Source organism: Schistocerca nitens, chromosome 4 (genome assembly GCF_023898315.1).
Source record: "Schistocerca nitens isolate TAMUIC-IGC-003100 chromosome 4, iqSchNite1.1, whole genome shotgun sequence".
Taxonomy (NCBI): Eukaryota; Metazoa; Arthropoda; class Insecta; order Orthoptera; family Acrididae; genus Schistocerca; species Schistocerca nitens.
Genome location: NC_064617.1, coordinates 385,232,602 through 385,258,060, shown reverse-complemented (window position 1 = coordinate 385,258,060; position 25,459 = coordinate 385,232,602). Strand labels below are relative to the sequence as shown.

The following is a 25,459-nucleotide window of genomic DNA, read 5'->3' as shown; positions in this document are numbered from 1 at the left end:
CTACCTAACCTGTTACTAAAATTTGAATAAAAACAGTAGGTACACAAAAATAAATACATAAAACTGAACTTTGTCTTTTAGAAATGATTTGTACTACCAAACTCATTAAAAACACAAAATCACTCTACTACAATGACAATGAAGCTGACACTAAAACTATTTCACTGCAGGCCAGCAGACTTCACTCATGTTTCTGCCAGCATGGCTTTGCAACTAGTATCTTCTATGTTTCCAAGACTATTACTAATTAAATATATTTCACAGAGCTGCTTGTTGCAGTACTATGAGGGCCTTTTTTTGCCCTTTTTTTACCTCTGGTATGCTATAAATAAAAGACAAGTTCATAGAAAACAAGTATTTTATTACAAAAAGTTTTGTACACTTATGGTTACTTTTCAGCATTATCACCGAAAAGATTGAGACATTAGACATCTTCGGTTCAAAGAAAAGGCGAAAGTCACTAGGTGCGAGGTCAGGGTGTATGGGGGATGACTGAAAATGTCCCATTGAAATTGTTTCAGGAGCCGTTGGGTTGTGCCAGCAGTGTGTGGATGGCATTGTCGTGGATCAACACAATTCCTGAAGTCAAATGCAAATTTGGTCATTCAAAACAAACAAAGAGGAATGCTGATTGAAGACATGGCTAGGACAGCAGCACTTTCAAACCAATGAAGATCTCCAAAACAACATCAATGCTCATTTGCAATCACTGGCTGCAACATTTTTTGAAGAGGATATTGCAAAGCTCGTCCACAGGTACGATAAATGTCTCAATCTTTTTGGTGATTATGTTAAAAAATAACCATGAGTGTACAAAACTTTTGGTAACAAAATAATTGTTTTCTATGAACTTGTCTTTTATTTATAGCCTATTGGAGGTTGCAAAAAGGACCCTCATATTTAGGTCTATAGCATGGGACGTGATTGTACTCTTTTCATGTATAGCAATTTATCAAAACAAAAGTAATTGACATATGTCCATCTACAATGTCTGAACATGTACTGCTGAAGGAATAAAGATGAAGTAAACTTATATATTAAAATAAAATACCAAGCGGGATACTGTTTTCCATTTCTCAGCATTATGTCCTACCTTGAAATAATATATGCTGCAGGCCCCACAATAAAGAAAAAGTAATGACATTTGGAGGAAATAGAAGGTAAAGATAAAGCTAAATGGAGAAATATTAGAACATGTGCAAAGGTTTAAATACAAAGGAAACAGTGTAATGTAGCAGAATTGGACAGTACATAATGCACAGATTGATGCCAACTGTTCAGTAATTGGGAAACTCATATAACTTTCTGAATATGTGAAGCATATTCACTTTTGTCCACTTTTAACAATTTTTGAAAATGTTATTCCAATTAAAAAAAACAGATTGGGATGTAAAATTACAGCAAAAATGTGCTACGAACAAATGCTTCCACACAATATTGAAATAATTAAGATTTTTATATGAAGCAATATTTGGACAAATAAAATGATATATTTATGTGAGTTAGAGAATGTATTTCTGTTAAATTATATTCCACACAAAATTTCATGCAAAAACAAATCTGGAATAATTAATCAGCTATTCAGAATTGTAAAGCCTTATCTGTAATTTATGAAATGTATTCACTCAAATAATGATGTATATAACTTTGCCATTCATAATTGAAAAAGAAGCATGGTGGTAGCCATGCACATCTCAGTGTTGCAGCAGATTTTGTGATGTCAAGACTATGTTGTTCTTAGTTTCGCATAAATTGCTTCATAGTTAGCATATCATAAATTGCCTAAAATTGCAAAGAACTGGACCACAGACAATATCTTTAATGGAAGAGCAATAAAATTAAAAGTTATGCCACCATTTATTTCAGTGACAGATACCAAGGTAAGTATTGGACTGCTTCATTCTGTTTCAGCATAATGACAAGCCCGGCATAAAGATGAAGAACACAAGAGCAGAGAAGGCTGTGAGATGATGTCAGCCAATAGTATGCTGACTAGGACCGCACCATGACAAGAGCGGCCTCTATCAAAAGAGAAAATAAGCACCGCTCCTGCCAGCCTCGGTCAGACACTAGTAGACCTGGACTAGAAGAGAGCACTATAAGAGCCGTGAATTGTGATTCATATTACTTGCATGGACATTGTATAAAGCAAAAGACATTGATTATTCACCTGTCACCAATTGCTTGTGACGTGACTTGTAAAGCAAAGTTAAGTATTGTCAATTCAATTACTGTAATAAATTTCATTAATGTGATTTGCTTGTATGTTGTCTAGCTATCCAAGAAAACAGCTTCCTAGGCACCATATAAGAGACGATTGGGCAGGGCACCAATTGACGATGAGTTATACAATGAACCCAGTGCCTGGCGGCCATGGAATTTTGTTTTGTGTTTGCTAAAAATTTAATCTTTTCTTGTCTGTACTTTACAGGTGTGTTTACGTTCTTTAACAGACTCTTTTCGTTTTTGCTACAAACTGTTTTCAGGTGGATGTTGCAGAAATTGTCTTTGTTTTTGTACTTATTTTCCATGCTTGCCTTGTTGGTCTCTTGTATTTGTCACTTCCAAAATGCCCACCCCCTGCTCAGGCGCCACAGCTGTAAGCGTTAGATGCAACACAGCTAATGCAGATGTTTCAGTTCTAGGCGCAGGGTGGAGACCCCGCTAAACACAGTACAGCCCTTACTAGCCATTGCTGCACCACCTACAACAACACCTACTGCTATACCGCCTTCTTGACAGTTTCATGAACAAGAAGAGGAATGGCTCGAGTGGTTGCACCAGTTCAAGGCACACATACTAGCTCACAAGGTACCAGGTACTGTGAAACTTCTATATGTATTATCAACGGTATGAAGTGCAGTGCTCCATTTAACTAAGAAGTTATTTTCTAATGGCACTCTGGGTGAACTTACTAATGAACAGGTGGTACAGTTGCTAAATAACTATTATGACCAACAAGTGAATGTGTAACAGCTAGGTATCAACTTTTTTATTGTAAAAAATGGACAGAACAAACTTATCATGAGTGGGTAACAGATTTGCAGGGTATGATGAGGAAATGCAAATTCAAATGTTCTTGCGTTGCTTTATATTCAGATGTTATGTTTTGTGATGTGATCGTGTACAATGTACCTGATGTCGAACTCAGAGAACAGATTTTGAAACAGTCCGATCCATCATTTCAGCAGGTAGTGCAAATCCTACAACAGCACGATTCAGGTGCCCTGTCAGCTGATAAATTTGAGGGGCCAGCTATTTGCTGGGTTGCATCCCTTGTTTGTGATTGGCCCATTCAGTGGCAGCTTGTGCCAGCCATACCAAGTAAACAACACTCCATGCCGCATAAGCAGTTCACTAAACAGGCGGCTACACAAACAAACAGAATTAAGTCTTACCCTCGGTGTCATTCATGGCACAAACACCAAGACTGCCCCTCCTGACAAGCTCAGTGTTATGCTCGTGGTAGAAAAGGACATGTACAATCCGTATGTTTGAAATGGAACAACCATAAGAATTTGGTCCATTCGCAAAAATCTAGTCACAAGGTCCATGTCATTAATGCAGTATATTCAAAGTCTGCAACAGGCATTTGCAAACCTAGCAAGCACTCAGTTTCTCCAGAGATATGCCAGTCAAACAAATTTTTTGTTCATTTACTTCTTTGTGGGAAACCTGTGAAATTTCAGTTGGACATGGGTGCCTCTTTCACATTGCTAAATCATCACACATATGAACTATTAGGCTCCCCACACCTGTCTAAAACTAGCACGCAACTGACGGCTTACAATGGACAAGATATTCCTATTCTCGGAAAATGTACTTTGCCTGCCATGTATCAGTCGCATATGTGAACAGTGACTTTTAGGGTGCTGGAGTCACATGAGTGTGAGAACATATTTGGTCTTGATTCTTTTGATTTGTTTGACTTTTAACATTCAGGACAATGTGTTGTCAGTGTCTGCATTCCAGACAAAAAACAGTGTAGCTAGCTTGCTAAAAGAATTCCCGGAACTCTTTTCTGGAGGTTTAGGCAAGGCTAACAATTTTGTTGCACACACTACTCTGAAAGACAAAGCTCAACCAAAATGTTGCCAGGCCAGAAACTGTTCCCGTTGCATTATGGGGCAAAGTTGCGGCTGAACTTCAAGAATTGCAAGATAGTGAAGTTACTGCACCCATATCAGCTAGTCAATGGGCAAGTCCACTGGTTTTGGTCCCCAAAGCTTCAGGTCGCATTCGCCTCTGTGTTGACTCCAAGTCTATAGTCAACCCACAAACTGTGATTGATACTTATCCATTGTCACACCCAGAGGACCTCATGGACAAATTAGGTGCTGGACGCTACTTTTCAAAAGTTGATTTGCACAATGCATATCTTCAAATACTGCTTGATGAAGAATCTCAAAAAGTGTGTGTAGTGAGTACTCATTTGGGTTTGTTTTAAATATTTGCATTTGCCTTTTGGCAATGCTTCCGCACCCGTCATTTTCCAATATTATTTGGAACAGCCGAATGCACAAGTGCGAAACTGTTCAAACTATTTGGACAATACTGTCATAGCAGGTCGTACACCTGAAGAACATATTGCAAATTTGTGTGCTTTGTTTTGTTTGTTGTCTGATGCAGGACTAAAGCGTAGACTGGACAAGCGTGATTTTTTAAAACCTGAGTTGCAGTAGCTTGGTCATGTCATAAACATTCAACGTGTACATCCTCTTCAGTCACATTTGTTAGCCATATGAGATCTGACAGTTCCTCGCAATGTCACAAAATTGCATTCAGCTTTAGGGTAAATGAACTACTATATTCAGTCCATACCAAATGCTGTGCAAATCATGGCTCCATCACATTGCAGACTGTGCCCTTTGCTTGGACAGATGAGTGCCAAGTAGCTTTTCACAAACTTAAAGATGCATTGCTCAGTGATCAATGCTTAGTTCACTTTGATCCTGACAAACAAGTTGTACTGCAAGTTGACACTTCCTCTTACTGAATCGGTGCAGTGCTTTCACACAGAATTGGTAATAAAGACAGGCCTATTACTTTGGCATCAAAAGTGTTGTCCAAAGCTCAGTGTAACTATTGACAAACTGAGAAAGAGGCTTTGGCTACTGAGAATGGTGTCACCAAATTCCACCACTACTTTTATGGCAGAAAATTCTACTTAGTAACAGATCACAAGCCTTTGCAATCCTTGTTTCATCCAAGAAAACTGGTTCCCTTATGACTGCCCAAAAGTTGCAAAGATGGGCTTTGTTGTTGTCTAAATACCAGTATGAGATTGTGCATCGTCTGACAGCTCAACATGGTAAGTGGACGCACTCTCACGTCTTCTGATTGGCCCTGATACTGGCTTTGACGCTTCTGCTGCATCTTGGTGTCACATCAATCCTCAGGATTCTGAACTGCTTCAATCTTTTCTTCCGAACTATAAGAAAATTGCACAAGCCACAGAAGCTGATTCAGATTTGAACATTTTGCTAACATACATTCACACATCTTGGCTTCATTCCTTGTATAGTATAAAGAACTCTGTAATGTGCTGATACTCTGCCCATTGGCATAGCTTCGCTGTACAGAAAGATGCGATTCTTGTTCAAAATGACAGTGGAGAGTCACGTGTGTTGATCCCTAAAGCTTTGAAAACAGAAGTGTTGCAGTTACTTCACCACGGGCACTGGGGGATTGTTCGTATGAAACAGTTAGTGTGTCGACACTGTACTTGGCAGGGTAGGGACACCCAAATAGAACAGAACACAGTGTCATACATGTGTGGAAAATCAGTCTGCTCCACCACAAAAATTCTCTGCTTGGCCTAAGTTGCAATCACCATGACAAAATGTGCACATAGACTTGGCGGGAGCGTTTTGGAACTCTAGTTGGTTGATTATGGTTGATTTGTATAGCAAGTTTCCTTTTGCTGTGAAAATGAACTCGGCAACATCACATAGCACAATTCAGGTGCTGTACTCTATTTTTTGCTTTGAAGGTTTATCTGAAGTCATAGTGTCAGACAATGTCCCTCAGTTCGGTCAAATGAATTTGAAATATTCTGTGAACACAATGGCATACAGCATATAACAAGTTCACTGTTCCACCCATAGTCAAATGGTGAAGGGGAATGTTTTGTCAGAACCTTCAAGCAGCGGGTGGTCAAACTTTGCTCCGCACACACCAGGGATCAAGTATTGTAACTGTTTCTCTCCTCCTATCATTCGCACCCACAAGATGGACCATTGCTGGCGGATTTACTTCACAGCCGCCGCGATTGGACACTTCTCCACATACTCCATACTCCTCAGCATCCGACACCGAAGGAAGGCCGCAAGTATTGTTTCATGCCACATGCTATTGTCTTTTACAGGGCTTTTAGCAGCAGCAGATGGTGGGTGCGAGATGAGATCGTCCAATTTGGCACTTGCATGTATCTTATTTCAGGTCCAGATGGCTTGCAGCACTGACATCAAAATCAACTTCACCTCAGTCATGTGCATGATGATCTTTCAGTGTCTCTTCCCCCAGATTCATGGATCCCGATGACAGCGCAGTCACAGCAGCCACCAGAGGGTGTCATCACGACACCGAGAGACAATTCTGAGACGGAGCCTTCGCCTCCTCCACCTCCTCTCGTCCTACCGATGGAGTTGGACCCGCCCACACTGCAGCAGTCGCTGCCTTCCTCAGCTGGCTCATGGCATCAGGAGGTGCACGCGTACTCTTCTGGTCATTTCTTGAGAGATGATTCTGCCAGAGTGAAGGCCGAATGATGGGGTATGACCAGAAGCTTGATGTCCCCTGCAGCCACAGCTTCTGGTCCAGCAATGCGTTCACACTCCTGCCTCTCCCAATGAAAGTCTGTCTGTCACTTTGGAGGGGGGGGGGGGGGCAATGTTCGGGTTAATGACAGGCACCAGCATGAAGATGAAGAACACAAGAGCAGAGAAGGTTGTGAGATGACGTCAGCCAGTAGTACACTGACTAGCATGGCACCACAACAGGAGCGGCCTTTATCCGAAGAGAATACAAGCACCAATCCTGCCAGCCTCAGCCAGACACTAGTAGACCCAGACTAGAAGAGAGCACCACAAGGGCCACAACTTGTGATTCATATCCATTACTTGCATGGACATTGTATATAGCGAAAGATATTGATTATTTGCATGTCCCCAATTGCTTGTAACATGACTTGTAAATCAAAGTTAAGTATTGTCAATTCAATTACTGTCATGAACTTCATTAATATGATTTGCCTGTATGTTGTCTAGCTACCCACGAAAACAGCTTCCTAGGCACCCTACAAGAGACGAGTGGGCAGGAACCATGCATTCAACCCGGGAACATTTCAACAGGATAGAAAGTGAATGGAGGGGCAGCACAGAAATTAACATCAGCATAACAATGACAAAAGGAGAGTTTTCTGCAGCAATGTGCACAAAAATTTGAGAGAAAATCTAATAAAATGTTTCGTATAGAATGTACTCCTGTGTGGCATTTAAAAGTGGATGACAAGGAAGAAAGATAGAGCAAGAGTGGAGACTTTTGAGATGTGGACTTGGCAAAGTTTGGAAAGAATACTTTTATAGATAGAGAGAAAAATGAAGAGGCACTTAAAAGAACAAAATACAATTACTGAATGTAATAAACAGCAGGAAAAGAAAATGGATTGGACTTACATTAAGAAAGAACAGCTTTTAAAAACAGTCTTGGAGGGGAATGAGGGGAGGGAAGAGGAGGCAAGAGAGAAAGAAATTTCAGATCCTATTACATATAGTAACATTAAAAAAGGAAGCTATGGATCGCGGGAAATGTAGACATAAAGGACTTGCTTGTGTAGCAGAAAAATAATGTTCAATGGAATTAATGTAGTGCAACATATACACAAAAATATGCATTATGAACTCTAAAAGTCATTATTTACTTTTTTAAAAAGAAATGTAACAAATAAGAGGGTAAAAACTTATAAAAAAATATTCCCAACAGAGAATAACTACCACGTTCTAAAGTAAAATTGGCCCATTCACCAATTATAGCATCATCTCTGGTATAGGATAATTTTTTTCCTGTTGATTCACATTTGTTTACATTAGTCACCAATGTGCATGAGAAATATACTAAATGATTACCTTTTGATGATTCTTTGAGCTCTTACTCTCTCAGCAAAATCTTTTGCTACTTTTATTATGGGTCCTGGAATACCAGCCATGTGGGCAACATTTAAGCCATAGCTGCTGCTTGCTTCTCCTTTCATAACAGTGTACAGGAATATTAACTTTCCTTCAGCTTCTTCATCTTCAAAGATAAAAAATAACATTTTATAATTAGGAAAACTTGAACAATAATAGTAAAACAGTTTAAAAATCAACTATCTGTAAAAAGTTATCTCTGTTCAAAAAAATAAAGCTAAATTCATTTCCACTGCTGTCTCAGCTTGGCAAGCTATTTGAGTGGGTGTGAGCAGTCACGGAACATAGCAGGAGGCAAAATGCTATGCATGGTGTTGAAAACTGTCTCATCACTGACATTTTACTTTTCCCTCAATCCCCTCAATTGCAATACACTGCTCTTCAAGCACCAGGGCCTCCACTTCTGTTGTGTTGCCCAGTTCTTCAGAAGGAGATGGTCTGCCACTTTATTCTTCATCATTCATATATTTCTGGACCACACTGGAAGCATTTAAGGGGGGGGGGGGATGGGGGGGGGGATAGGACGTCAAACGGGCCAACTTGGAGCAGGAGAGGCACCTCAGGACATTTTAATTTCCAGTTTCTATATTTTTACAAATAAATTCATAAAACTTTGTCAGCATCACCAGGAAGGATTCAGGATTCACACCCATTGCAGTGGAAGTTCGAAAACATAGCAAAATAAATTATTTTAAGTGTGAAATGTCATCATTTTTTCACTTACTAACGGCTGCATTTGTTGCTATAGGTACACTTTTCTTCATAAGTTAGAGAGATTCTTTGATGAATTCTGCACAGCATACATACCATACTCACAGGTGCATGAAACTCTAGAATTTATTTAATTTATGAAAAAACGAATGAACTGTTATATTTTAAACTTCATGTTTACAAAAAACACAAATTTTATAGTTAATTACCTCAATTTTTACTACAGTTATCAATATATTTGGAAAAGTCTAGAGTATCATACACCTTTAAATATGGTTTGTATGCTGTGCAAAATTCATCGAAGAATCTCTCTTACTTTGTGTTTGTTTGTGTGTCTATCGACCTGCCAGCACTTTTGTTTGGTAAGTCACATCATCATTATATATATATATATATATATATATATATATATATATATATATATCCCTGTCCTTTTTTCCCCCAAGGTAAGTCTTTCCGCTCCCGGGATTGGAATGACTCCTTACCCTCTCCCTTAAAACCCACATCCTTTCGTCTTTCCCTCTCCTTCCCCTCTTTCCTGATGAGGCAACAGTTTGTTGCGAAAGCTTGAATTTTGTGTGTGTGTTTGTGTTTGTTTGTGTGTCTGTCGACCTGCCAGCACTTTCATTTGGTAAGTCACATCATCTTATATAAAAAACAAAGATGATGTGACTTACCGAACGAAAGGGCTGGCAGGTCGATAGACACACAAACAAACACAAAAAATTCAAGCTTTCGCAACAAACTGTTGCCTCATCAGGAAAGAGGGGAAGGAGAGGGAAAGACGAAAGGATGTGGGTTTTAAGGGAGAGGGTAAGGAGTCATTCCAATTCCGGGAGCGGAAAGACTTACCTTAGGGGGAAAAAAGGACAGGTGTACACTCGCACACACACACATATCCATCCACACATATACAGACACAAGCAGACATATTTAAAGACAAAGAGTTTGGGCAGAGATGTCAGTAGAGGCAGAAGTAAAGAGGCAAAGATGATGTTGAATGACAGGTGAGGTATGAGTGGCGGTAACTTGAAATTAGCGGAGATTGAGGCCTGGTGGGTAACGGGAAGAGAGGATATATTGAAGAGCAAGTTCCCATCTCCGGAGTTCGGATAGGTTGGTGTTGGTGGGAAGTATCCAGATAAGCCGGACGGTGTAACACTGTGCCAAGATGTGCTGGCCGTGCACCAAGGCATGTTTAGCCACAGGGTAATCCTCATTACCAACAAACACTGTCTGCCTGTGTCCATTCATGCGAATGGACAGTTTGTTGCTGGTCATTCCCACATAGAATGCATCACAGTGTAGGCAGGTCAGTTGGTAAATCACGTGGGTGCTTTCACACGTGGCTCTGCCTTTGATCGTGTACACCTTCCGGGTTACAGGACTGGAGTAGGTGGTGGTGGGAGGGTGCATGGGACAGGTTTTACACCAGGGGCGGTTACAAGGATAGGAGCCAGAGAGTAGGGAAGGTGGTTTGGGGATTTCATAGGGATGAACTAACAGGTTACGAAGGTTAGGTGGACGGCGGAAAGACACTCTTGGTGGAGTGGGGAGGATTTCATGAAGGATGGATCTCATTTCAGGGCAGGATTTGAGGAAGTCGTATCCCTGCTGGAGAGCCACATTCAGAGTCTGGTCCAGTCCCGGAAAGTATCCTGTCACAAGTGGGGCACTTTTGGGGTTCTTCTGTGGGGGATTCTGGGTTCGAGGGGATGAGGAAGTGGCTCTGGTTATTTGCTTCTGTACCAGGTCGGGAGGGTAGTTGCGAGATGCGAAAGCTGTTGTCAGGTTGTTAGTGTAATGGTTCAGGGATTCCGGACTGGAGCAGATTCGTTTGCCACGAAGACCCAGGCTGTAGGGAAGGGACCGTTTGATGTGGAATGGGTGGCAGCTTTCATAATGCAGGTACTGTTGCTTGTTGGTGGGTTTGATGTGGACGGACGTGTGAAGCTGGCCATTGGACAGGTGGAGGTGAACGTCAAGGAAAGTGGCATGGAATTTGGAGTAGGACCAGGTGAATCTGATGGAACCAAAGGAGTTGAGGTTGGAGAGGAAATTCTTAAGTTCTTCTTCACTGTGAGTCCAGATCATGAAGATGTCATCAATAAATCTGTACCAAACTTTGGGTTGGCAGGCCTGGGTAACCAAGAAGGCTTCCTCTAAGCGACCCATGAATAGGTTGGCGTACGAGGGGGCCATCCTGATACCCATGGCTGTTCCCTTTAATTGTTGGTATGTCTGGCCTTCAAAAGTGAAGAAGTTGTGGGTCGGGATGAAGCTGGCTAAGGTGATGAGGAAAGAGGTTTTAGGTAGGGTGGCAGGTGATCGGCGTGAAAGGATGTGCTCCATCGCAGCGAGGCCCTGGACGTGCGGAATATTTGTGTATAAGAAAGTGGCATCAATGGTTGGTTTCCGGAGGTAACAGTTTGGGTAAGGATTCCAGGCGTTCGAGAACCCTTCTTTCCATCAGTCCCTATACCAGTTCCAAACTGAACAATCCATTGCCCTCACCCACCTAATCCTTCACCTACACATCAACTCAGCCAATGAACACACCTGTCAACTCCTATCCTTAATAAAAGTCCTTAGTCTTTCCTCTCCCACATCCACACCGGCTGTTCAGAGCATCCTCCTACAGGCCAACCGTAAATTAGAACAGCATGCCACCCTCCACCTCAAAAAACTATCCAATCTCCTGGTTTCCCACCTCCGGAAAGGCAACTCACTCACCCTTCACAACCTTTCCAGCAAACCTCAACCTCCTCTCATTGCACACAACCCAGTCTCTCCCATCTACTCAATCTCCCACTTCCAGCTCCACTCCCTCCAAAACCTCAAAATTCCAATCAACACAACCTGGAACCACAACGCCCTAATTCAGTAGTTAACCTTTCCTCCAAACCTCTCTCCCAATCCGAAACCTCTGTCCTATCCAAAGGCCTCACCTTCAGTGCCACTCCCAGATTCAACCAAACAGCCCTCGTCAAAGATTTACTGTCCTACACTCGTACTCTCTGCTGGAAATATCACTTTGCCACGAAGAAAAATGATCCTAATCCTACTCCTAATGATCCAACTCCCCAAGACACCATCCAAATTGAACCCTGCCTGGAACAGTTCCGTCCTCCGTCGCAGCGGGACCCACCTCCTCTTCCTCAAAATCACCCTCTCCAAACCTTCTAGGAATTTCTGACTTCCAGCCTTGCATCTCAATCCTTCTTAAAAAACTTTAATCCTACTCCCAACATCACCACTGCTGAAGCCCAGGCTATCCGTGATCTGAAGGCTGACCGATCCATCATCATTCTTCCGGCGGACAAGGGTTCCACGACCGTGGTACTTGATCGTCGGTAGTATGTGGCTAAGGGACTGCGTCAGCTTTCAGACAACACCACATACAAAGTTGGCCAAGGTAACCCCATTCCCGATGTCCAGGCGGAGCTTCAAGGAATCCTCAGAACCTTAGGCCCCCTGAAAAACCTTTCACCTGACTCCATCAACCTCCTGACCCCACCGACACCCCTCACCCCTACCTTCTACCTTCTTCCTAAAATCCACAAACCCAATCATCCCGGCCGCCCCATTGTAGCTGGTTACCAAGCCCCCACAGAACGTATCTCTGCCTACGTAGATCAACACCTTCAACCCATTACATGCAGTCTCCCATCCTTCATCAAAGACACCAACCACTTTCTCGAACGCCTGGAATCCTTACCCAATCTGTTACACCCGGAAACCAACCATTGATGCCACTTCCTTATACACAAATATTCCGCACGTCCAGGGCCTCGCTGCGATGGAGCACTTCCTTTCACGCCGATCACCTGCCACCCTACCTAAAACCTCTTTCCTCATCACCTTAGCCAGCTTCATCCTGACCCACAACTTCTTCACTTTTGAAGGCCAGACATACCAACAATTAAAGGGAACAGCCTTGGGTACCAGGATGGCCCCCTCGTACGCCAACCTATTCATGGGTCGCTTAGAGGAAGCCTTCTCGGTTACCCAGGCCTGCCAACCCAAAGTTTGGTACAGATTTATTGATGACATCTTCATTATCTGGACTCACAATGAAGAAGAACTTAAGAATTTCCTCTCCAACCTCAACTCCTTTGGTTCCATCAGATTCACCTGGTCCTACTCCAAATTCCATGCCACTTTCCTTGACGTTCACCTCCACCTGTCCAATGGCCAGCTTCACACGTCCGTCCACATCAAACCCACCAACAAGCAACAGTACCTGCATTATGAAAGCTGCCACCCATTCCACATCAAACGGTCCCTTCCCTACAGCCTGGGTCTTCGTGGCAAACGAATCTGCTCCAGTCTGGAATCCCTGAACCATTACACTAACAACCTGACAACAGCTTTCGCATCTCGCAACTACCCTCCCGACCTGGTACAGAAGCAAATAACCAGAGCCACTTCCTCATCCCCTCGAACCCAGAATCCCCCACAGAAGAACCCCAAAAGTGCCCCACTTGTGACAGGATACTTTCCGGGACTGGACCAGACTCTGAATGTGGCTCTCCAGCAGGGATACGACTTCCTCAAATCCTGCCCTGAAATGAGATCCATCCTTCATGAAATCCTCCCCACTCCACCAAGAGTGTCTTTCCGCCGTCCACCTAACCTTCGTAACCTGTTAGTTCATCCCTATGAAATCCCCAAACCACCTTCCCTACCCTCTGGCTCCTATCCTTGTAACCGCCCCTGGTGTAAAACCTGTCCCATGCACCCTCCCACCACCAACTACTCCAGTCCTGTAGCCCGGAAGGTGTACACGATCAAAGGCAGAGCCACATGTGAAAGCACCCACGTGATTTACCAACTGACCTGCCTACACTGTGATGCATTCTATGTGGGAATGACCAGCAACAAACTGTCCATTCGCATGAATGGACACAGGTAGACAGTGTTTGTTGGTAATGAGGATCACCCTGTGGCTAAACATGCCTTGGTGCACGGCCAGCACATCTTGGCACAGTGTTACACCGTCCGGCTTATCTGGATACTTCCCACCAACACCAACCTATCCGAACTCCGGAGATGGGAACTTGCTCTTCAATATATCCTCTCTTCCCGTTACCCACCAGGCCTCAATCTCCGCTAATTTCAAGTTACCGCCACTCATACCTCACCTGTCATTCAGCATCATCTTTGCCTCTTCACTTCCGCCTCTACTGACATCTCTGCCCAAACTCTTTGTCTTTAAATATGTCTGCTTGTGTCTGTATATGTGTGGATTGATATGTGTGTGTGTGCGAGTGTATACCTGTCCTTTTTTCCCCCTAAGGTAAGTCTTTCCGCTCCCGGGATTGGAATGACTCCTTACCCTCTCCCTTAAAACCCACATCCTTTCGTCTTTCCCTCTCCTTCCCCTCTTTCCTGATGAGGCAACAGTTTGTTGCGAAAGCTTGAATTTTTTGTGTTTGTTTGTGTGTCTATCGACCTGCCAGCCGTTTCGTTCAGTAAGTCACATCATCTTTGTTTTTAGATATATTTTTCCCACACGGAAAGACAAAGAGGTGTCTTTAAATATGTCTGCTTGTGTCTGTATATGTGTGGATGGATATGTGTGTGTGCACGCGAGTGTATACCCGTCCTTTTTTCCCCCGAAGGTAAGTCTTTCCGCTCCCAGGATTGGAATGACTCCTTACCCTCTCCCTTAAAACCCACATCCTTTCGTCTTTCCCTCTCCTTCCCTCTTTCCTGATGAGGCAACAGTTTGTTGCGAAAGCTTGAATTTTGTAGAGTTCATTTTAGTTTCGTCAGTATGTACTGTACTTCCTCGATTCACCGCCACATGTGTGGGCTGATGGGAATCTGCACGCAATTGTGCAATCACGTCATCAACACAGATTTTCTGTGTACGTTTGGGCAGGCATTGTTTGTGATGTCTTGATTGGGCCCCATGTTCTTCCACCTACACTCAATGGAGCACGTTATCATGATTTCATATGGGATACTCTACCTGTGCTGCTAGAACATGTGCCTTTACAAGTACGACACAACATGTGGTTCATGCACGATGGAGCTCCTGCACATTTCAGTCAAAGTGTTTGTACGCTTCTCAACAACAGATTCGGTGACCAATGGATTGGTAGAGGCGGATCAATTCCATGGACTCCACATTCTCCTGACCTCAACCCTCTTGAGTTTCATTTATGGGGGCATTTGAAAGCTTTTGTCTATGCAACCCCAGTACCAAATGTAGAGACTCTTCGTGCTCGTATTGTGGACGGCTGTGATACAGTACGCCATTCTCCAGGGCTGCATCAGCGCATCAGGGATTCCATGCGACAGAGGGTGGACGCATGTATCCTCGCTAACGGTGGACATTTTGAACATTTCCTGTCACAAAGTGTTGGAAGTCACGCTGGTACGTTCTGTTGCTGTGTGTTTCCATGATTAATGTGATTTGAAGAGAAGTAATAAAATGAGGTGTAACATGGAAAGTAAGCGTTTCCGGACACATGTCCACATAACATACACTCCTGGAAATGGAAAAAAGAACACATTGACACCGGTGTTTCAGACCCACCATACTTGCTCCGGACACTGCGAGAGGGCTGTACAAGCAATGATCACACGCACGGCACAGCGGACACACCAGGAACCGCGGTGTTGGCCGTCGAATGGCGCTAGCTGCGCAACATTTGTGCACCGCCGCTGTCAGTGTCAGCCAGTTTGCCGTGGCATACGGATCTCCATCGCAGTCTTTAACACTGGTAGCATGCCGCGACAGCGTGGACGTGAACCGTATGTGCAGTTGACGGACTTTGAGCGAGGGCGTATAGTGGGCATGCGGGAGGCCGGGTGGACGTACCGCCGAATTGCTCAACACGTGGGGCGTGAGGTCTCCACAGTACATCGATGTTGTCGCCAGTGGTCGGCGGAAGGTGCACGTGCCCGTCGACCTGGGACCGGACCGCAGCGACGCACGGATGCACGCCAAGACCGTAGGATCCTACGCAGTGCCGTAGGGGACCGCACCGCCACTTCCCAGCAAATTAGGGACACTGTTGCTCCTGGGGTATCGGCGAGGACCATTCGCAACCGTCTCCATGAAGCTGGGCTACGGTCCCGCACACCGTTAGGCCGTCTTCCGCTCACGCCCCAACATCGTGCAGCCCGCCTCCAGTGGTGTTGCGACAGGCGTGAATGGAGGGACGAATGGAGACGTGTCGTCTTCAGCGATGAGAGTCGCTTCTGCCTTGGTGCCAATGATGGTCGTATGCGTGTTTGGCGCCGTGCAGGTGAGCGCCACAATCAGGACTGCATACGACCGAGGCACACAGGGCCAACACCCGGCATCATGGTGTGGGGAGCGATCTCCTACACTGGCCGTACACCACTGGTGATCATCGAGGGGACACTGAATAGTGCACGGTACATCCAAACCGTCATCGAACCCATCGTTCTACCATTCCTAGACCGGCAAGGGAACTTGCTGTTCCAACAGGACAATGCACGTCCGCATGTATCCCGTGCCACCCAACGTGCTCTAGAAGGTGTAAGTCAACTAACCTGGCCAGCAAGATCTCCGGATCTGTCCCCCATTGAGCATGTTTGGGACTGGATGAAGCGTCGTCTCACGCGGTCTGCACGTCCAGCACGAACGCTGGTCCAACTGAGGCGCCAGGTGGAAATGGCATGGCAAGCCGTTCCACAGGACTACATCCAGCATCTCTATGATCGTCTCCATGGGAGAATAGCAGCCTGCATTGCTGCGAAAGGTGGATATACACTGTACTAGTGCCGACATTGTGCATGCTCTGTTGCCTGTGTCTATGTGCCTGTGGTTCTGTCAGTGTGATCATGTGATGAATCTGACCCCAGGAATGTGTCAATAAAGTTTCCCCTTCCTGGGAAAATGAATTCACGGTGTTCTTATTTCAATTTCCAGGAGTGTATTTTCTTTCTTTGTGTGTGAGGAATGTTTCCTGAAAGTTTGGCCATACCTTTTTGTAACACCCTGTATATAAACTTGGGGAAGTCTAAAAGCATTAAAAATGTTGAAATGGAGATATTTTTTTTTAGTTATGTAAAGGAGAGAAAGAATGCTAAAATGCAAAGGAAACAAATATTGTTAATGAAACATTCATGAATTTTGCTCCTTACTGCTCTTGAATTAGTTTTTAAAATTGAATCCCCTTGCTTGTCCAAATGTTCTTTTTAAATTATGTAGCTTCTGCAAGGTAGAAAGCTAGTCCCAGTTACTATGCTGCCACTGATCAGGGCTCTCTGATGACACTAGGGAGACAACAGTGCTGTGGACTTCAGTTCTCCATTGTGCTTTGTGGGACCCTAATGTCATTTGTAGACTATTTCTTGTACTGATCACAAACAATAGTACTTTTTAGCTCTGGTATATTTTAAATGACTACTGTTTACTAAGTGGTGATGCTAAAAGCACCATATATCAACAGTATTAAAATAGGGTAAGGTTACTCTAATTAGCAGAATGTTGCAGAGCTGGCTTTATAGTCCCTTATATTTACAATAATTATCAAATAAACATGAATACCATTTTCATCACGGTAATGTTTCATAGCAAATATGTTATGCAAGTTAATAACATTGATATTACCTTACAGGATATTAGTACTGAATTTATAACCAGTTGATGCTGAAAGCAACAAAGTCCAGAGATTGTTTTTTCTTACTGCATTCTTTTTAATAGTTCCCATTTTGCTGTCCTATTTAAAAGTCTAAACCTGAGCTTGTCCTCATGTATAAGAAAACGACTAGTTTGTTATTTTCAGCAAATTGAGAATGAGTCGTGTATGTCAGTATTTCATCACATTTTTACACTTTGGAATCCTCCCTTCATCGAAAGTTGTAAAAATATGCTTGGATTAGGTGTAGTCAGCCATTCAGGTGTTGAAAATGTGAGATCTCCTTTAGAAATCACAGTAATCCAGTCATGATCCTCAATTTCTTTTGCAACAGACTGACACTTTCCTGTTTGATCTCACTATGAAATGTTAATGTCCTTGCATTTAAAGGCAATGTTACCTGACAGGTACTTCAGTGTACTAAATGACACATCTTCAGTGGGACATACTGAACTGTTGAAGTCAATATGTTCACGTCATTTCTATCTTTGGCATAATTATTATTATAATACAAATTGATGGTTAAACAGGTGCGCAGTGTGACACACATCTGATGATAAAAAATTTTATGGTCTGTATTGGTCTCTTCTGCAAAGGTTACTGTTACTAAGAGCACTTCCGCAATAAGTAAACAATTATGAGAAAGTAAACAATTATGAGGAGACAGAAGTATCCCTTCTCCTGCTGTTCAATGCTCCAAATAATGTCAAAGTGACTTGAGGGTAGTCTGAGGATTTAAAAGAGGTAAAAAACTCAATTAGAACTAGAACACAACTGTTTAAAACCTTGAGTCAGTAACTTATCTTACCTTCGATAAAATTAATATTGATCGTTAAAGAGCATTTTAAGTGTTGGGACATGGGATGTCAGAAGTTTGAACATCTGGAAACGGAAATGCTATGGCTCAATCTAGATATAGTGGTTGTCAGTGATATGAAATGGAAAGAAGACAAGGATTTCTGGTCAAATGAGTATAGGATAATATCAGCAGCAACAGCAGCTGATAAAATGGGAGTAGGATTCATTATAAATACGGAGGTAGGGAAAAGAGTGAGTTACTGTGACAGTTCAGTGATAGGGTTGTTTTCATCAGAATTGTTGATAGCAAACCAACATCAACAATAGTTCAGATATAGATGTCAATGTCACAAGCAGAAGATGAAGAGAGAAAGAAAGTATAATAGGACACTGAATGGGTAATTCAGTACATAAAGGAACATGAACATATTGTAGTCACAAGGGATTGGAATGCAGAAGAAAGGGTTAGTGGAAAATATGGGCTTGGTAGTAGGAATGAGAGAGGAGAAAGACAAATTGAGTTCTGCAATACATTTTAGTTAGTAATAGTGAATACTCTGTTCAAGAATCACAAGAGGAAGAAATATACTAGGAAAAGGCCAGAACATAGGGGAAGATTTCATTCGGATCACATCATGATCAGGCAGAGCTTATGAAATAAGATATTGTATTGTATGGCATACCCTGGAGCAAATACAGACACAGATCACAACTTAGTAATTATAAAGAGTAGGCTGAAATTTAAGAGAATATGCAGGAAGAATTAGTAAGTAAAGAACTGGATATGGGAAGTTCTCTGGGGCTATGGATACTGTGATAATTAATGGTTCAATAGGCAGCTCAGTTGAAGAGGAATGCAGATCTCTAAAAATGGCAATCACAGAAGTTCAAAAGAAAAAGGTACAAGGAAGGTACCTGTGAGGAAACCTTTGGTAACAAAAGACACACTTCAGTTGATCAACAAAAGAAGGAAGTACTGAAATGGTTTGGGATATTCAGGAAACAGAAATACAAGTCATTTACGAATGAAATAAACAGGAAGTACAGGAAAGAGAAAGCAAAATGGCTGCAAGAAAAATGTGAAGAAACTGAAAACAAAATGATTGTCAGAGAGACTGACTTAGCATAAAGAAAGGTCAAAACAACCTTTAGTGAAATTAAAAGCAAGGACAGTAACATAACAAGTGTGAGGGGGAACACCACTGTTAAATGCAAAGAAGAGACCAGATAGATGGAAGAAGTACACTGAATAAGGACTCTAAGAGGGGGAAGTCTTGCCTGATGAAGTGATAGAAGAAGAAAGAGGAATTGATATGGAGGAGATATGGGATCCAGTATTCGAATGAGAGTTTAAAAGAGCTTTGGAAGACTTAAGAATAAATAAACAGTAGGGATAGATAACATTCCATCAGAATTATTACAATCAGTGGGGGATGAGGCAACAAATTGACTATTCATGTTGGTGTGTAGAATGTATGAGACTGGGAATATAGCATCAGACTTTCAGAAAAATATTATCCACAGAATTCCAAAGATTTCAAGAGCCAACAAATGTGAGAACTGTCACACAATCAGTTTAACAGCTCATGTGTCCAAGTTGCTGACAGGAATAATGTACAGAAGAATGGAAAAGAAAATTGAGTATGTGTTAGATGATAATCAGTTTGGCTTTAGGAAAGGTAGAGGCATCACAAAGGAAGGTATTTCTGGAATTGCAGCTGATAATGAAAGAAAGTCTGAAAAAGAATCATGACTTGTTCAGAGGATTGTTTGACTTGGAAAAAGTGTTCAACCATGTAAAATGAGGCAAGATGTTGAAGATTCTGAGAAAAATAGGATTATGTTATAGGGAAGGATGGTTAATATACAGTGTGCAGAAGAACCAAGAAAGGACAGTAAGATTGGAAGACCATGAATAAAGTGCTCAGATTAAAAAGGGTATGAGATGGGGTTTTGTATTTCACCTCTACTGTGTAGTCTACACAGCAAAGAAACAATGGCAGAAACAAAAGAACAGTTCAAGAGTGGGGTTAAAGTTCAAGGTGAAAGTATATCATATCAGATTAGATTAGATTAGATTAGATTAGATTAATACTTGTTCCATAGATCATGAATACGACACTTGGTAATGATGTGGAACGTGGCAGGTTAATAAAAGATGCCTGTACAAGATATTACATTACACAAAATATTGCATGACACTAATGTTTAAGTTGTTTTTTTTCCCCTCCCTTAATTTATATCTAAAAATTCAGCTAATGAGTAGAAGGAGTTGTCATCTAGAAATTCTTTTAATTTATTTTTAAATGTTGGTTGGCTATCTGTCAGGCTTTTGATGCTGTTTGGTAGGTGACCAAAGACTTTTGTGGCAGCATAATTTACCCCTTTCTATGCCCAAATCAGATTTAACCCTGCATAGTGAAGATCATCCTTTCTCCTGGTGTTATAGCTATGCACACTGCTATTACTTTTGAACTGGGTTGGATTATTAACAACAAATTTCATAAGTGAATATATATACTGTGAGGTTACTGTGAGGATCCCGAGATCCTTAAATAGATGTCTGCGGGATGACCGTGGGTGAGCTCCAGCAATTATTCTGATTACACGTTTTTGAGCAATGAATACTTTTCTACTCAACGATGAATTACCCCAGAATATGATGCCATACGAAAGCAGTGAATGAAAGTAGGCATAGTAAGCTAATTTACTGAGATTCTTATCACCAAAATTTGCAATAACCCTAATAGCATACGTAGCTGAACTCAGACTTTTCAGCAGACCATCAATGTGTTGCTTCCAGTTTAACCTCTCATCAATGGACACACCTAAAAATTTTGAAAATTCTACCTTAGCTACAGACTTCTGTTCAAAGTCTATATTTATTGCTGGAATTGTGCCATTTACTGTACGGAACTGTATATACTGTGTTTTATCAAAATTTAAAGAGAGTCCGTTTGCTGAGAACCACTTAATAATTTTGTGAAAAACATCATTTACAATTACATCACTTAGTTCTTGGTTATAAGATTTGCTGATCACATAGCTAACCTCAGCGAAAGTGAAGAATTCCAGGATCTGTTGTATGGAATGAACAGTCAAATGAGTACAGAATATGGATTGAGAGTTAATCAGGGAAAGATGAAAGTAATAGGAGTGGCAGAAATGAGAACAGTGAGAGGCTTAACATCAGAACTGGTGATGATGAAGTTAAGGAATTCTGCTACCTAGGCAGCAAAATAACCCATGACAGAGAGCAAGGTGGACATAAAAAGTAGACTAGCACAGACAAAAAGGCATTCCTGGCCAAGATAAATCTACTAATATCACATACAGGCCTTAATTTGAGGGAGAAATTTCTGAGAATGTACATTTGGAGCACAGCACTGTATGGTAGTGAAACTTGGACTATGGGAAAACCAGAACAGAATCAGAGTATCTGAGATGTAATGCTACAGAAGAATGTTGAAAATTAGGTGGAGTGAAAGGGTAAGGGATGAAGAGGTTCTTCACAGAATCGCTGAGGAAAGAAATATATGGAAAACACTGACTAGAAAAAGGGGCAGGATGATAGGACATCTTTTAAGACATCAGGGAATAACATTAGATTGGTTCCTGTCGAGGCTATTGATAGGGGGGATTTCACAAGGCATGGCCTACACTTCAATAGGAAAGGGAAGGGTAAACTGGCAGGGTTGTTAGTGAAATCCATATGGGGGAACACTAGTAATCATGGACGTACCTCTACTTTTAGACTAATATCAGTGTCCAATGAGAAGTTCAGGCAGGCAGGCAGGTGCTAAAGAGGTCAAAAACTCACAAGATTTTCACAACAGTAAAGTAAATAATAATGTTACCATATTTAACCAAAATATTGGTGGATTAAAGAAAAAAGTAGATTCTCACAAAAGTAAAGAAAAAATTATGTTACCATTTTTCACCAAAATATTCAAGGATTGAAGAATAAAGTAGATGAGCTCCTGGTTTGTTTAGATGACATTGAATCTGATAATGTAATAGATATACTATGCCTGTCTGAGCATCACATTGTGTCTGATATGGAAAAGGTAAATGTCAGTGGATATAAACTAGCTGCACATATGAGTAGAGAGAATAAGGTGAGAGGAGGAGTTGCCATCTATGTCAAAAGTTATCACTGTGTAAAAAGTTTTGTCTAGAGCAACATATAGAAGCATGTGACTGTCAACTTAAACTGAAGGAGGGCTCTTTCATAATTGTAACAGTATATAGGTCCCCTTCAGGAAACTTTCATTTATTCCTGGAAAACTTGGATGCCTTGTTATGCTATCTGTCAGATAGGGGAAAGCAAATTATTATTTGTGGGGATTTCAGTGTTGATTCACTGAAAGAGTGTAATAGGAAGAATGACCTAGAAGTCTTGCTCGGTTCTTTCAATTTTACATCTGTCGTTGATTTTCCTACTCGCGTAGTAAAGGACAGCAGCACATTGATAGATAAAACTTCTATAGACCAAGGTAAGTTTAAAAACATAAATTCTTGTCCTGTTGAGAATGGCCTTCCTGATCATGGTGCTCAGCTAGTTACAGTATATGACATAGCTCCATTCAGTAATTCAAAACTACCCTCCAAAGTTGTGCATTTATTTAATGACTCAACAATTAAAAATTTCAGGGAAAATCTTCAGCAGTTAGACTGGGATGAGGTGTACAAGGAACCTGATACTAATTTAAAATATAACTTATTTCATGATACACTTGTAAGAGAATTTGAAAACTGTTTCCCCAAGAAAGTAGTTAAATCTAATTATAAGAAACCATGCAAAAAACCTTGGCTTGCTAAAGGAATAAAAATATCTTGTAACCAAAAAAAGAGAACTGTATCTAACAACAAGAAAGAGTAATGACCCAGAAACAGCCAAATATTATAAAAACTACTGTGCTACATTAAGAAAGGTTATTAAAAAGTCCAGAAGCATGTGCATCATGTCTGAGATTAATACCTCTGATAACAAAAGCAAAACAATTTGGAATATTATTACAAGGGGGACAGGGCAACCAAGAGTACAGGATGATGGCATTACCATCAAAGTGAATGGAAACTTGACAAATAACAAGCCAGAAGTCGAAAACATGCTGAATAATCATTTTCTAAATGTTGTAGAGAAAATAGCATCTAAATGTTCATTAGAAGAAGCAAGGCAGTTAATGGAAGAGGCCTTACCCACATAATTTGATACAACTGAAATTCCACCCACTTCTCCTTCCAAAATTAGGAAGATAATAAACTCTCTCAATAATAAAAGCTCACATGGAATTGATGACATTTTCAGCAGGATAATAAAAGCTTGTTCCCAAGAGATAAGTGGGATTCTTAGCCACATACGTAATAGCTCTCTGAAGCAGGGTATTTTCCCAGGTAGATTCAAGTATGCCATTGTTAAACCACTGCATAAAAGAGGGGATACATCTGATGTCAATAATTACCACCCAATCTCTCTTCTGACTGCCTTATCCAAAATTCTTCAAAAAGTAATGTATTGTACAGTAGCTTCACACTTTTGTAAAAATAAAGTTTTAACAAAATGTCAGTTTGGTTTCCATAAAGATTTTCAACAGAAAATGCTATATATACTTTCACTAATGAAATATTAAATGCTCTGAGTAACCAGAAGTCACCCGTTGGGATTTTTTGTGATCTCTCAAAGGCTTTTGATTGTGTAAATCATGGAATACTTCTAGATAAGCTCAAGTATTGTGGTATTAATGGGACAGCACTCAAATGGTTTAAATCATACCTAACTTGAAGAGTGCAGAAAGTTGAAATACGCAGTTCACATAATACGCAAAAAACTAGTGATTTCTCAAACTGGGGAACAATCAAGAATGGGGTGCCGCAAGGTTCGGTCTTGGGTCCTCTGCTGTTCTTAATATACATTAATGACTTGCCATTCTATATTCACGAAGATGCAAAGCTGGTACTTTTTGCTGATGATACAAGTATAGCTATCACAGCCAACAGACAAGAATTAACTGGTGAAACTATAAAATATGTTTTTCAGAAAATCATTAAGTGGTTCTCTGCAAATGGGCTCTCATTAAACTTTGACAAAACACAGTATATACAGTTCCAAACAGTAAATGGAATGACACCATTAATAAATATAGACTTTGATCAGAAATCGGTAGTTAAGGAAGAATATACAAAATTTCCAAGTGTATACATTGATGAGGGGTTGAACTTGTAACGTTCTCTGGCAGCACGCATCCAAAGTGAAAATTAAAAGAACATTTCGATGTATAATGTTCACTGTACCAAATAATTTATATGTATTTCTGCTAATTTAATTTCAAAAGGTCACTTAATTTTGTGAGGAAATGGATAAATATGAATTTTACTATCATAAATGATTATTCAAAGAGTGTAAAATACTATCTGTGGCGGAGGATGTGAAAACCACCACAGATGAAATGATATGAGATCAAAATGACAAAGACTGTACAATATTTAGTTAAGATATAAATAGGCAATATATTGTAATAGAATCGCTTGTCTTCTGCACGGACTGAATGGGAGAGGGACCTGTGATGTTGCATTAGGCTCTTAAGTAGTTTTCATTTGTCATAAGTCGATGATCGACGCCATTTGTAGCTGGGATTGTAAAAGGTGTGTAAAGATTTTAATTGTTTCTGTTAAAATATATTTATCCAGTAAAATCTGTTTGTCACAATTACTGCTACGTTGGCACCAGACATTACCCATTTTATTTAAGAAATTTCAGCATTTTATTGGATATCGCTGGCAGTGTGCAGCTGCGCCGTGAGCAAGCAGTCTGCAGCAGTGGCAGATTTAAATATACGATCGAAATAACAACCACATCCTAAAAAGGGTACAGGTAGAGATGAACAAAAATAATAAAGTGTTTCTTTTCACAGCATTCCAGATGCAGAATAAAAGGAGATAGTAGATTTTATCTTGTGCATTGACAGATGGATACAAGCTGCAGCTTTTGTAAATTTTCAGTAAAAAAAAAGTGATAAATTCTTAACATATCGTAAAGTGTATTTAAAACTAGACAATTTTCATGAGAGCTTAGCAATATAAAAAAGAAAACATTTTCATATGGTAAAGATAGTCTTATGCTTCAAAGCTAGTCGGGGT

At 41.1% G+C, this 25,459-nt stretch overlaps 1 protein-coding gene across 1 annotated transcript in view; it reads right to left on the bottom strand.

Annotated features, from left to right (window-relative positions):
• LOC126251586 (DNA mismatch repair protein Msh3-like) overlaps positions 1-25,459 on the bottom strand; it is a 363,938-nt gene that overhangs the window by 25,449 nt on the left and 313,030 nt on the right. The window contains exon 18 of the mRNA XM_049952118.1: positions 8,127-8,292. Within this exon, the coding sequence (XP_049808075.1) occupies positions 8,127-8,292 (166 nt within the window). The remainder of the gene's footprint in view (positions 1-8,126; positions 8,293-25,459) is intronic.